The 14,492-nt window shown below is 44.1% G+C and overlaps 1 protein-coding gene across 1 annotated transcript in view; it reads right to left on the reverse strand.

The window, feature by feature from the left end:
- CDS1 (CDP-diacylglycerol synthase 1) overlaps positions 1-14,054 on the reverse strand; it is a 33,959-nt gene extending 19,905 nt beyond the window's left edge. The window contains exons 1-3 of the mRNA XM_054204108.1: positions 13,874-14,054; positions 5,786-5,913; positions 2,783-2,879 (exon numbers count right to left, since the gene is read on the reverse strand). Coding sequence (XP_054060083.1) covers positions 2,783-2,879; positions 5,786-5,913; positions 13,874-13,969 — 321 coding nt within the window. The 5' untranslated portion in view covers positions 13,970-14,054. The remainder of the gene's footprint in view (positions 1-2,782; positions 2,880-5,785; positions 5,914-13,873) is intronic.
- Between the last annotated feature and the right edge of the window lie 438 nt (positions 14,055-14,492).

Below are 14,492 nucleotides of genomic sequence, written 5' to 3' on the forward strand. Positions count from 1 at the left end.
CAGGGGGGAAAAAAGGGGAATTTATGACTTTTGGAAGAAGGGGTAGGCAACTCAGGAGGACTACAAGAAGTCATGAGGTCATGCTATGAGAAAATTAGAAGGGCCAAACCCCAACTAGAAATTAATCTGGCTTCTGCTGTAAAAGACAATAAAAAAAATGTTTCTATAAATGCATTAGCAACAAAAAAGGGCTAAGGAGAAGCTTCATCTTTTATTGGATGCAGGGGGGGAAGATAGTGACAGGGCATGAGGAAAAGGCTGAGGTACCTAATGCCTTCTTTACCTTAGTCTTTAATAGTAAGACCAATTGTTCTTAGGGTACCCAGCCCCCTGAGCTGGAAGACAGACCAAAATGAAGCCCCAGTAATCCAAGGGGAAACAGTTAGCAACCTGCTACACCACTTAGACACACACGGGACTGACCCCAGGGTACTGAGGGAGCTGGCAGAAATGCTCGCCATGCCACTCTCCATCATATATCAAGCAGTCCTGGCTAACTGGGGAGATCCCACTTGACTGGGGCTTAGCAAATGTGACGCTTACATACAAGAAAGGCCAGAAAGAGGATCCAGGGAACTACAGGCCTGTCAGTCTGACCTCGATGCTGGGGAAAGTTATGGAGCAGATAGTCTTGAGTGCCATCACACAGCATGTACAGGACAACCAGGTGATGAGGCCTTCTCAGCATGGGTTCATGAAAGGCAGGTCCTGCTTGACTAACCTGATCTCCTTCTATGATAACGTGACCAGCTTAGTGGATGAGGGAAAGGCTGTGGATGTTGTTTACCTGGACTTTAGTAAAGCCTTTGACACCGCTTCCCACAGAATTCTCCTGGAAAAACTGGCTGCTCGTGGCCTGGATGGGTAGGTAAAAACATGACTGGATGGCTGGGCTCAAAGGCTTGCGGTGAATGGAGTGAAATCCAGTTGGTGGCTGGTCACCAGTGATGTTCCCCTGGGCTCAGTATTGGGGCCAGTTGTCTTTAATATCTTTATCAGTGATCTGGAGGAGGGGATCGAGTGCACCCTCAGTCAGCTTGCAGACAACACCAAGCTGGGTGGGACTGTTGATCTCCTTGAGGGTAGGATGGCTCTACAGAGGGATCTGGACAGGCTGGATCGATGGGAGGAGGCCAATGGTATGAGGTGCAACAAGGCCAAGTGCCAGGTCCTGCACTTGGGTCACAACAACCCTGTGAAGCGCTACAGGCTTGGGGAAGAGTGGCTGGAGAGCTGCCTGGGGGAAAAGGACCTGGGGGTGCTGGTCGACTGCCAGCTGAATATGGGCCAGCAGTGTGCCCAGGTGGCCAAGAAGGCCAACAGCATCCCGGCCTGTATCAGGAACAGTGTGGCCAGCAGGACTAGGGGAGTGATCATCCCCCTGTACTCGGCACTGGTGAGGCCCCATCTCGAATACTGTGTCCAGTTTTGAGCCCCTCACTACAAGAAAGACATTGAGGTGCTGGAGCGGGTCCAGAGAAGGGCAACGAAGCTGGTGAGGAGTCTAGAGCACAACAAGGAGTGGCTGAGGGAACTGAATTGTTCAGCCTGGAGAAAAGGAAGCTGAGGGGAGACCTTATCACTCTCTACAACCACCTGAAAGGAGGTTGTAGTGAGGTGGGGGTCAGTCTATTTTCCCAAGTAACAGGAAACAGAACAAGAGGAAACGACCTCAAGTTGCACCAGGGGAGGGTTAGATTGGATATTAAGAGAAACGTTCTTCACAGAAAGGGTTATCAAGCATTGGAATGGGCTGCCCAGGGCAGTGGTTGATATACTGGTAGTATTTAAAAGACTTGTAGATGTGGCACTTGGGGACGTGGTTTAGTGTTGGACTTGGCAGTGTTAGATTAACAGTTGGACTCGATCTTAGAGATCCTTTCCAACCTAAATGATTCTATGAACGCCAAAAGGTGTTTCACAGGAGGCCACGAAAAAAGTAGAAGCACATTTTGACAGTTAAACAAACTTAGAGTGAAAAATCAAAGCAGTTACCCAGAAGTACCAATTTCAGTGTTTTAGAAGCCACACCCCTGCATGTTACTGGGAAAGATAGTTAAACCATTATTCAATAAAAATACCAGCCACAAAAAAAGATGGAAAGAAGCAGTAAAGGCTGACCAGGTATGCAGGGTGTATGAATTTCTTAATTTTTTTTTCTTCACTTCGTGACCTAAAAATGCACTTTATCTCTGTACCTAGGAAAGGGGTCTACGTCCACTCTACAGATAAATCCAAGGCCACAGGGCAGACCCATACAGAAGTAGGGAATTAATGGAACATGCCTGAGGAAAGCCTTCCAGTGCCAATCACAAACAGCAGACCAGAGATGCCTGCTTTCCTCAGCCTCAAAAATGAAACTCTTGTGTCTTCATTTTTTGAGGGGGTTTTGTTGTTGGTTTGGGGTTTTTTTCTGTTTGTGGCTTTTTTGATTTTTGGTTTTTTTTAAACCTCAAAGAGTGTTAACAGTAGGTGATGGGAACTGGACAAGGAAATGGATGACAGTAGTTTAGTAAACCTCGAGGAAACAACCATTCAACTTCTTAGAGTTATTTTAATTCCTACTTTAAAAAAAAAAAGCTAATTACAGTATATGAGAAGTCCTTAATCCCAATGCCCAGATGTGAAACTGCCCAGTGTTTTTCAAAAGTATTTACATTTACACAAATAAGAGACAAATTGCTCTGAACTGTCTGTGCAGTTTGTTTCCAGCTGCCTTAGGCACGATGAACAAAGATATCAAGTAACTCTTGTGGGGCAAAATGTATTTAAACAAACTTACCAGAAGCATCAGCATAAATGATCCCAGGTATATGATCAGAAAAAACACAGAAATCATAGCTAGAGTGAGAATTCCACGAATCCACCAATTTTTCCATCTATTAAAAAAAAAAAAGGGAATAAAAAGCAAGCAGTTATAAATGAAAATAAATACTACTTCCTTTACTAACTAGAGATTAAAGTGGATTAGAAACAGTGGGAGTTCCGGAAAATTTTGTGCTTAGTAAAACACAGAATCAACCAACTATACGACTAAACAGGATACACAGTAAAAGAAATTAAAGTTAGGCACCTTTCATCTTCCCCCATGCTCCCCCCCAAACATCATTTGCAATTAAATGGATCGACCCCATATTGAAGCCATATAAAGCCTTACATATGAAAGAAAGGCTGCCAGGTAAAAAGTGTACGATTCTTTGAGGAGTAACAGACAAAAAAAAAAAAAAAAGAGATGATCACCAACTTTCTGTAGCGACAAAGTAGCTATTTTGAGAGGTAGAGGGTTATCTATTGAAAGCAGTTCTGTGCTCTTGTGAGCACTGGCACCAGGGCAGTATTCAAGCTGTGCAATACCTTGACATGAATTCTTATTAAAAAAACCCAAATGACTGGGAATTTTTGCTAGGTTGTTTCTTTTTTTGCAGTTTCTAGACTAACCAAAATGTTATTTTCCACACCCTCAACCCCTGCCCCCAAAGGTCAGTATCAGAAATAAAATCAAAAGCCCCATTCATTTAAAAAAAAAAATTTAAAAATCATCATCACATGCTTCACTCTGCCATGAAAGTGTTTCTAGCTATCAGCAGTCTGCATTTTATTGTTCGCATCACTTTTAAGTTTTTCTCCTCTGTTGCCTCTGTTTTTCCCTTCAAGAATTTTGCCTCTAAAAGTACACTGAACAAACTAATCATGAATTACTGCTAAACACAAAGCCCCCTACTATAGCTTAAAGACATGCTTTCTAATGTTTTGGTTTGTATCAGTCTTGTGTTTCACTGCTGCATCAGGAGACACATCTGATTCAGGGGATCCTGTTAGCTTTGCGTAATATTCCAGTTTTAAGATAAACTTCAACTACATTAATTTGATTTTCAACGATATTATTAATCAGCTGGTTAGTGGCAGCTAAAGCCACTAACTGGATTTGCCTTAAGTATCACAACAAAGGCACAACGGGCTTTATCACAACAGATGCTTTATGTTCCTCTATGATGTGGGCTATAGAGTAGCAGCTTGCTCCTAGTGGCATATCTATAGTGAGCAAGACTCCTTGAGAAGAATTAAACTTGCCTTCAGAATAATGTTAAAACACCACATAGTATCTTGAGGGTCTTGACAAGTGCAGCACTGGAAAGACAGCTTCAGTAAGAAAGACAACAACCTCCGGAACCTAGGAAGCCACCTGACAAGTTTATTGTATCTCCATGGGAAAGTTACGGATACTATTTCTTCTAAAAGCCAGATACAGAGAGAAACGATATCTCTGAGAGTTATAGTCCAACTCACTCATGTTGCACATTATGACAACACCTCTGTTAGGACTGCCAGTTACTAAACAAATGGGTAATTTTGCATCTTGCATTCACAAAGCACCAAGAATTTAATTTTGCACTCAAAGCACCTTTGTGCAAACGCTCCGATAAAGAATTTCAAGCATGTGAGACAGGAAAGGTTTCGCCCACACTTCTTAGTTGCGGGCTTTGAGGTATCACCATGCAAGCACCCTTTGGAACAAGTCTGATTTGGAGACCTAATATTAAATGTTGCGGGAGTCTGGTAAGAGAACTCTGAAAGTGACAGGAACTAGATACTCCTTGCGGTGTGATGGCAGTAGAGAACATCACATTCTGCTCGCAGCTGGCGCAGTTTAGAAACATGCTTTTTGAAAGCCAGGAACAATATGTGTGTTTATAGCTCCCAAACATCACAGCAAAAACAGACAACAGATTAGAAAAGGAGCAAGTCAAAAAAACCTGTAGTTTCACACTTTTTTTTTTTTACAAGGACTCGGAAGTTTTTAATCGTAGTCTGGATTGGAGGTCCTCCTTCTGACTCTTGCAAGACCTAAGTTGTGTCTAAAATCTACATTGTATATTGCTTGGTTTGTCATATTGAACATAATGTATATTTGATACATACATTCATTTTACTAGGTAGTTTTTTTGGTGTGTGATCTATCACACACCTAACGCCTTTTCATTGCATTAATGAAAAAAATGTAATGTGAATTGCCACCTCCAAATGGATTGATGGATCAAGTGTTGTAAAGGGATTGTATAAAAAATTATACTAGGAACTTTATTCGTTAGCCCCCATGAATATGCAAGTCCCCACGATTATCTGTCTATACACATACACACACTCCCCCCCGCATACATGCTAGTCCTTAAACTCCTGTGAACAGAGGCTGGAGGCAGAAATCTAGGTTTGAAAAGACATGGCAGGAAAAAATTAAACATTGCTTTAAAAGGTAGGAAAATAAAAGCTATGTTGTATTTAACTGTAAAGAAAAATTATTTAGAAGTGGAAATGCTGTCACAAAAAGCTCACACAGAGAATTTACACTTCTTCCCTTTTCGTTTATACACAAATGCTGACCCCCCCCTTAACCTTGGATGTAGGAAATCAGTTTATTATAACCCCCAGAATACCAATATCTTCCGGATATCAAACCCAATTGCTATTCTTTAGCCCATTTTATTGCAATGCTTAGACTGAGTAATGGCAAATGTTTACATAAACTGTAGCTAAACATTGCAGCAGCTAACTTCGAAATGCATGCAATGGTCAATCTTCAGGTATATGCAAAAAAGTATTACACTGAATGGACTACCAAAGCATAAATAAACCAATGATATCCAGTTAAAGTTTATCCGTGATTTTTCATTCGTATCACACAAAATTTAAAACTGCAGTACAATCTGTAAGAATTAAAACTGCAACATAATCTGTAAGAATTTTAGCCAGCAGGTATTAAATTTGAGAACTGTTTGGTTTACTCTACCTGGCAGACAAGCCTGACAAAGCCCTTTTGAGGATTTCTGGAGTGCTGTCTGTTGGTGGAGGAACATCAGGAATGTCAGAATCGCTTCTAAGATCCAACTCACCAAGTCTTTCTTCCAAATCCACTTCCTAAGAAAACAAACACAACACACAAGGCTATTAACTACAATGTCAGAAAACAGTATCAGATCATGAATGTTACTTTAGGAACTGATAGTATCTACATTGCCTTCTAAAAAGACAACAATGGTGTACTAGCGAAACTGTAGATGTTGTAGGGACAAATGCATCCCAATAAATATTTGTAAGAAGGCCAGTACTCAGATGCTGTGACATTACCTGCTGCATTCAAGAAACTTCACAGTCTAGGCACTTTTTCAACCCATGTACATAAGTATGAGGATATATATTTCCAGAAATACTACAGCTGACATAGAACACATAAGTTCAACAGAAATCCCCAACCCTCTAACACATTCCCTCACCTATGTCTCAAACTAACCTTTTATGGAATAAGGAGAAGGGTCTTCTGGTGGTTTAATGTCATGTTAAAAAAAAAAAAAAAAAAGGAAGTGGAATGCATGAAAAAAAACAGTCCCTTTGTACAATGAAAAGAGGTTGCTGGCACAGTCTCGTACATACAGATGCTAGGACTTTCACCCTCCAGCTTGAAAAGAACGATACAAAAACAAACTGTGAAGTGACCAAGTGTCTTATGGACACAGTATTACTCAGAAAAGTTTCTTGTACGACTCCAACTCTGCTGTTGTTTCTTCAGTACTCACTAATGACAACTCAGGAAGACATCATCTAGACAGACTGTGTGTCTAATCCAAATGCAAAATAGGCAGTACATAAATTTGGTGACAATGTACAAATTGTCACCAATGGTCAGAGTAGAGTGCCAAGACTATTCTACCCCTCAGTTAAAAGTCAACACTAAGGGTGCTGATGATTTACTTTACTCCTTCTAATGATACAGACGCCACAACTCTGGGGAGTCAGAAGGCTGCAGTCAGCCCTGGCACAGCAGTAAGGCAGAGAGCTGTCTCTAGCTCAGCGTCTGGCTCTCTTGAGACCTGAGCTTCCTCCTGACCTCCCTGACTTGCCTCACCTCCTTACAATCCCAAAGAGCTTCCGGCCTTCCCTGCCGCCTCAGGTTCATCAGTTCTTAACAGCTCTGGGGACTGTGAAGTAACTGCGCTTGAAAACTTTTTTCACCACCACTATACTGCTATTTGTCTCTTTCCAACTTCCTTATCGCAGATCTCTGTTCTTTCACCTTAATCTACTTCCATGAACAATGCTTTTCTATCCTACTTTTCCTTAATAATATTATTTTCTTCCCTGGTTCCAAGTATTTTTGGCATTTTGGAAGACGGCAGATGTATATCCACCCTCTCGCCCCCTCCATAAGGCACCCCAGAACTAAGGTGGCCTACAATCCTGGCCATGGCATGGTTACTCCGTTTATAGGCCTTTTCCTCTCAATCCGTTGGCCTTTTCCAGGAAGTTACACTTCAGTGTAACCATTGCCTCAGTGACTGACCTCTGTAAACAAGACAGGTGGAAAAGATAAGGCTTTTCAAACCCGGCCGCCCAAAGCCAAGGAGGAAGCCTACAGCCGGACTGGGGAGGGCCGGGGGCCCGGCCCCGCGCCCCGGGAGCTGACCAGGGTGCTGCAGGCCGGCTCTCCCCGCAGCCTCCCCAGGCCCAGTCACCGTCCACCGCGCTCTCTCCGAGGACAGTAGTTCGAGGGAAAACACCATCCTTTTCATTTTTAAATTGTTTTTAGCTTTTTAGAACCCGAGACCGTGAGCTCGCACTATAGCCATGCACAAGGGAAATAGGTAATGACGGGAAGAGTAATTCTCTTCATTAGTGTTAGGCCTGTTTTTTTCTCGTTCACTTTATTGTAACACACACATGCCCAAGATGAAATTCTTGAATGGATTTTACATCATTTACTCCTTTGAAAAACACGATCAATGCTTTCCTATTCCTTGAAACCCCACAATCAAATAATTATGAGACAGACATTGTCTAGAATTAATAAGTAAAAAGAGAAAATACTCTAACTGTGGTCCAGACTTCAGAAAGTATGTAGAACACCTGAAAAAGCACATAAATAAATAAAAAAAATTGCTGTGCTTGCAACCTTGTTATTCAGAGATGTTCCTCACAGTGTTGTACCATGGCTTAGGAAATCAACTATACACATGACTGAGGGGGAAGGGATCACAGGTCTCTCCCAAAGCCGTGTTCCAACTACCGTGACCTGCAGTGGAGTGCAGCAAGCTATCTGTACAGTTCTAGAAGACACTACTCACTATGCAGATAACGGGCAGTAATCCTGGGCCTAAGACCACGATTTAGCGTCTTTAATATTAATCCCTCCTTGCACATGGCAGAGATGTTCTCTCTTTTAAGCACTCAGAACTAAGAATACCCCCAAACTTTTTTGTTCTATTTTTGTGCTTTTGGGATTGCAGAAAATGTTTCCATACTAAACTGGTGCTTAAACATTAAAAAAAATAATAATAAAAATTCATACTTCGTTTTATCTCTCTGTTATTTAACACACAACTGTCGCTTATGCACCTCATTAGAAGCAATGTTTTAGATTTGCTATTTCCAGCATCTGAATTCACAGGTGCATGGCATTTTTCCGAGTATCTGAACACCTTGAAGAAGGAGTCTGCGTTTATCCAATGTATTTTTCAGTAGCTCATGCTTCATATTGATGCTACTGGGAGCTTGGTTGGTGCAACCTGCAGGTTGCATAGAACTTGGGGCATTTGGTCTTTTTTTAGCTTTATATTGCTACAATACCCAGGTAGGCAAACCCCAACTATCTTCAACTTCCCTTTGTAACATACCTCAAAAATGATCTTGAATACTTTATTTTCCAGTTAATTGGTATAATGGCCACAGCCATTTCCTGAATAAGGCATTTAATTTGCTAAGTCAGAAGCCAAAGAGGAAGCTGTTCACTAAAAGCTAGTTAATCATCTTCTGCATCATGAAGTGCTTAGAGAAGCCCATCACAAGTCTTTCTTGCTAATTGTTTTCTTAATTATTTTACATGATTTATTGTAAATGCTCCAGTTTACAGCCACAAACATCAACAATCACTATAGAAGGAAACACTAATTTAACCACTATCAAAGCCCTTAAAAAAAAAAAAAAATCAAGACCCTTGCTACTTCAGATCGACCTTGTAGAAGCAGTTTTGGAATTCAGTATAAAACCAAGCAGACCCTTCTTCTCCTGCTCTTCAGGTTTGGGATCTGGCCAAGCTGAGCTCACAGTAACAACAAGGACCTGTGAGGGGTATTACTTGAAAAGCCATGGGTTTCATACAGTAGGTAGGTGTTTACAAGGTTTTCAGAGGTTAATTGAAAACAGCAGAAGTTGTACTGTCCTAAGTGAATAAGACACCTTTCAACCCCAATTCAAAATTAAATGTTTGATCTGAGGTATTTTCATTTTTATAGAGTTTTCAAACTGCAGGTAACAGAGCCTTTTACATACAGAACATGTGCCACTCCCATCTCGATACACATCCTAAGTGACTGTAATGGACAGGTGTTGCAATGAGGTCCTTCCTTGCTTCTCTTCCTTTGAAGGCACACGTTCCCTCAAGAGAACCTCTCTGATCAGCTCATAGAATACAAATACAACAAGGCTGAGATGATGCAGGCCTAACAAGTACAGGAAAGCACACAAACATGACAATTATTCACACACTACAAAGAGCTCAGTGCATAACAAACATGCCTATCTGACACACTAAAGTGCTCACTGGTTTTCATCATTTCCAAAGTATCCCAAGACAAAGGTTTATTTAGTTGTAGGGTTTTGTTTTGTTTTAATTTTGGTGTTCTTAAAGACAAAACTTTCACCCTTAAGCTAAATCTTCTGTACAAAACCTCAAATACCTGGCCATACAAAGGAGGAACTCAAACAGTCAAGAGCCTGAGCCTCCCTAACAGGAGTTCAAAATGTGACATCTTGCCACATGTTAAGCTTCCATGTGGATTTCTGCTTGCTGGCTACTTTGCAACAGCTACCAGAATACAGCCGTGTGTCATGCAGGAAAAAAGTAGACATGCCAACCTTTCATCATCTAAAAGAACATACGCATCTGAATTGCTGGTTTGTACCACATGCCTTCCACTACAATTAACACGTGCCAAGTGAACCACGCACAAGAATTATTTGAGTTACAAAGGCACGTGCAATGTTTTGCGGGTATTGCATTTTTTCCAGGACTCAAAAAGGAACTCCCAAGTAGACAGCAAATATGTTTTTCTTGGAGAATGCAGCATCTACGTGAAGAGCAACTGAGAAAATGAAGGCATTTTCCAACAGCTTATGTGAAAAAAGCAAGCAAAAGAATTTCATTGTTGTCATTTTACCTGCATAAGCGTTACTTAAAGTAAGTTTTCTTCTCCAGCTTTGACCTTTCTGCAGTCTCTGTCACATGTTTCACAACGAAGTCAATAGTTCACTTAGACCATGTTCTAGCATATCTAATTAGATGTACCTTGATACCTTCCTCTGAAGTCAAGATATCAAAGTGTCGGAAGATCCTGAATAATGAAACCTTTTTTTCCGAACTGTTAAAGCCTGACATACGCAGAAACACAAGTGAGAGAACTGCACTCACTGAATCAAAGACTGAAACCTACAGATCCTTTACTATCTGCATCAGTACTATTTCACCACCACTTCAAAGAAAACAGAGGTTTGGAAATAGTCAGGCCTTATTATTATTACCACACTTGTGGCAGACAGACTTCTCTGTGAAAATTAAACAGATCCATTTTCTGCATATTCTAAAAGAAGTAAGACAAATTAAGTAACTAAGTGACACACAACAGACTCTATTGTTCCACCATAACTCATACTGCCATCAAGAATTTAATTTATCTCCAAGCGGGTTTGGGAAGTTTTGGGTATCAAAGACCCAAGTCCCAAATCCAGCTTCACAGGTCTGAGAAACTTGTCTAGCAATTGATTCCCTGGAAGGGCTGTCTCAGGGAACAGAAACAGATTTTTCAATACTGTAGGAGAAACAGTGGTCAGTGATTCTAGGCTTGTTTTAGTTACAAATAATTAACAATGACCCTAGGCAAACAGGCACTTGTTCCCATGGCCAGCAATGCAACTCGATTCCACTACACCCTCCTCGTGCTACCCCGACAACTATGCACAGCACAAAGAGGAATAACTGTGATTACTTCCAGGATATACTAATTTTTTGGAAGCATTTGAAAGTAGTGTCACTTGCTTTTTAGTAAAGGATGCAAACAACTGGAATTTTAAAAGGAGCATGAACACACGCAGATCAATCTGTAAACTTTAACTGACTTACACATATTAAGTATTTGAATGCCAAATCGTTCCTCTTGCTCGCAAGCACCACAGAGTATTTGTGAAGGCACTTTGACAAGACATTCTTAGGAAACGAGCGGCCAGGGCAAGCAGCAGCAAATTCCTAGGAAAAGAGCGTCCAGGGCAAGCAGCAGCAAATAAGAAAGGGACAGGTGAAAAATCACCCCTGCCACAGGACAATGCAAAGAAAAAACAAACTCATGAAATTACAAAGCCCTGCAGGGCAAAACCTGTTCAAAGGAATTTTGCAAAAAGTCGTCGGTTCAACAAGCTAGCGAGCAACTGAAGACGCCGAGACTTGCAGAGCTTGGGAACTTCAGGAAGAAGCTTATGGCATACCATATTCCTTCATACAAACCCAAGGAAGTTAACTTTTATTTGAAATGATACGGATGTAGAAATGGCTACCAGTTGTTTCCAGTTAGTGGTAAAAAAACATACCAATGAGAAAAAAAACCAGCTTTGCTTAAATTCAGTAAGAAAGCAGCATCTATGGATATAGTAAATGTAACATGAGAAGTATCGGATCACATGCCGAAAACAGGACTGAAAGTACAAAAGATAAAACCCTCCAGACATATTTAGTGTCGTGGAGTTCTTCAGCAAAGACAGAGCGCTTCTCTACTTTGGCAAACAAGGTGCTTTAAAGCATGTCACCTTTATGTATCTGGAAGTCTGAATTAATTGGGTCAACAAGAGCAGAAGCAGCACAAAGCAGTTACCATATGAAAGGAGACAATCAAGTTTTCTCCGTCATTACAAGTGAGGAAGTGGGTGATGTTTCCAAGCGCCATACAGGGAAGCAGTGGAAACCCACTGCATCATGGCCATCCTGAGTAGTTCTGAACAAAAGAACACGTTTTGGGTCCAAATATGCAATTACCATGCCAAATAGGCCATCTCAAAATAGGCAAAGGACAATAAGTTACCCACTTGTAAAGGTCAGGTGAGAGGTAGAGCAGGAAGATAACCATCGAAGGAGGTGTATAATGTGGCATCTGTGAATCCAGATGACCAGATGCTTCCCATCAAATCACCTATACCCGTGTACTCGCATTCAAAACTGACACGCTGATAGAAAACTCAGTACAAAATGCTAGTTTATCTTTACAGTTACCAACAGCCCTAAAGACAGCTCAATATGTAAAAGCAATCCTTAATGTCACTTGTGAGCCATGACAAGGGTCACCGGTGCTGTGTGCATCACAGACAGGTTGAACGACTCTAACAGGAACAAGGAGGGTCCCCCACATAACCCATCAAAAAGCCTTCTGTGCAGTGGAAGAGGCTCTATCAAGCAACCATCACAACTGTATGCATATTGAAATTCATCTCCTGTAAGCAACATCCTAGCTGCATACACAGCAGCAGAGTCCTTTTGATTCAACATCATTTGAAGCTGGATGAAACGCTAGACTGCTGAGCAGCTAAAGTACAAGTGCAGTAGGCCTATAGGCAAGAACCGCACTTCCCTCTCTGGAAATCATGTTGATAAACCAAGAATAACATTAGGCAAGTTTTAGGTGCACCCTTCTGAGGTCTGGAGAGGAGGCTTTGAACTAGAACAGTTCTTTGAAGGCTGTGCACCTCAGAAGTGAACTTAGCCTACAAAATAAAGTAAACCTGAACAGCTCCACAGAAAAACAGCTTTTTGAGCACGCTGCTACAAGAAATCATGTTTAAAAGTTAATGCTTGTCTACAGAAAAATACTCTCTGCCCAGCTATAGTCTAAACGTTACCGTATTCGATCACAAAGCTCAACGCAGCACAGTACTGCAAATTTTCAAGTTCACTGGCTCTGAGTTACCACAACCAAAGCACAGAAAAAAACCTGACTATTGAATTTGACTTTCCAATTCCTAGCCACAACGCGTAAGGCAGACTGCACACTCTGCAGCTTCAACATCCGTGCAGGTTTAAATAGTCACCGATTCGGGAGCCCTCCATCATGCATCGCAAACTCCATTTAGCAACCAGAAAGCTTAATTGTAGTTACCAAAATGAGAGCACCTCTTTCATTTTATTCAGATGATTAGCAACTGCGATGTGCTTAGCTTTTGTAGAGATAAGCCTTAATTCCACGGCAAACAAAAGAACAGCACCGTGGCCGTTTTGCCACTATAATGAACGCGATGCATAGGCTCAGTATTTCGAAAACCTCTTGCCCTAGCAGAAATGTCATACTGTAAGCCCTTTCCGGGCCAGAGGTGAATGCCTATCACTTGAAAGGCCATAAAACAGAAACAGTTGCCGGGGAAGTGCTGACACAGCCTTTACCCGGAGTCGGCCACCATCCCCTGTTTGCCTCCCAGCTCGCACTGGCCCAGCCGCCCTGCGGCGTGCCCTCTGCCTGCCCCAGCTCCTCGGGCGACGGGTGAACCACCACAGCCGGGTCGACGGCGCCGAGCTTTTCCCGCGGGCCCGCAGGAAACCCGAACGCTCCCGTTTCGGCCTCGCCGCGGGGGAGGGGGAGATGGCAGCGGGGCAGGACACGCGTGGGCCACCGAGGCGGCTTGGCAGGTCGCCTTTCCCCTGCTCCCGCCGGCCAGAGAGAGCGGCGGCGTCGCGGCACGGGGAGGGCTCCTCTCCGAGGCCGGGGCCTGGCCATCGCTGCGTGGGGGAGGCAGCGCTGCTTCCCGGCCCCCCCGCGCACCTGCCCCAACGGCTCCCCCGGCCGCACGCCCTCACCTTGTCGCTACCCGCCGCCGCCTTCTCTTCCTCCTCTTCTTCTTCTTCTTCCTCCTCCTCCTCGGCGGCCGTCCGCCGCCGCCGCCGCGCCGACATCGCGCCGCGGGAGCCCAACGCCCAGCCGGCGGCGAGCGGGGCCGGGCCGATCGGGACGGGGAGGGCGCGGAGGCCGCGCCGCGGAACCCGGCCTCCTCTGAGGAGCCCGGCGCTACACCCCCCCCTCCCCGGGGAGGGGGGCGCTCTGGCTGCGGACACCGCCGCTACGGCTCGGGGGGGGGCGCGGCCGGACCCCACCGCCCCGGCAGGGGAGAAGCGCCGGCGTCCCCGCGGCGACGGCTGGGGCGAAGAGGGCGGGGCGGGGTCGCCCAGGTGCGCCCGGCGCTCCGCCCCCCTCCGCACCGGCCACGCCCCCGCACGGCGCAGGGGGCGGGGCCCCGACGGCCGCGAGCGACGCCGGGCCCGGCGCGGGGTCCCGTTCTCCCGGGGCGCCGTTCGTTCTCCCGGCCCCAACCGCCTTTCTCCCGGCCCACCCTACTCCCGGTCCGCTCCCCGCCGTTCTCCCGCGGCGTACCCGCAGCCCGTCGGTGGAATGCCCCGGGAGACGGGGTCAGGCACCTCC

Source organism: Rissa tridactyla, chromosome 5 (assembly GCF_028500815.1).
Source record: "Rissa tridactyla isolate bRisTri1 chromosome 5, bRisTri1.patW.cur.20221130, whole genome shotgun sequence".
Classification (NCBI taxonomy): domain Eukaryota; kingdom Metazoa; phylum Chordata; class Aves; order Charadriiformes; family Laridae; genus Rissa; species Rissa tridactyla.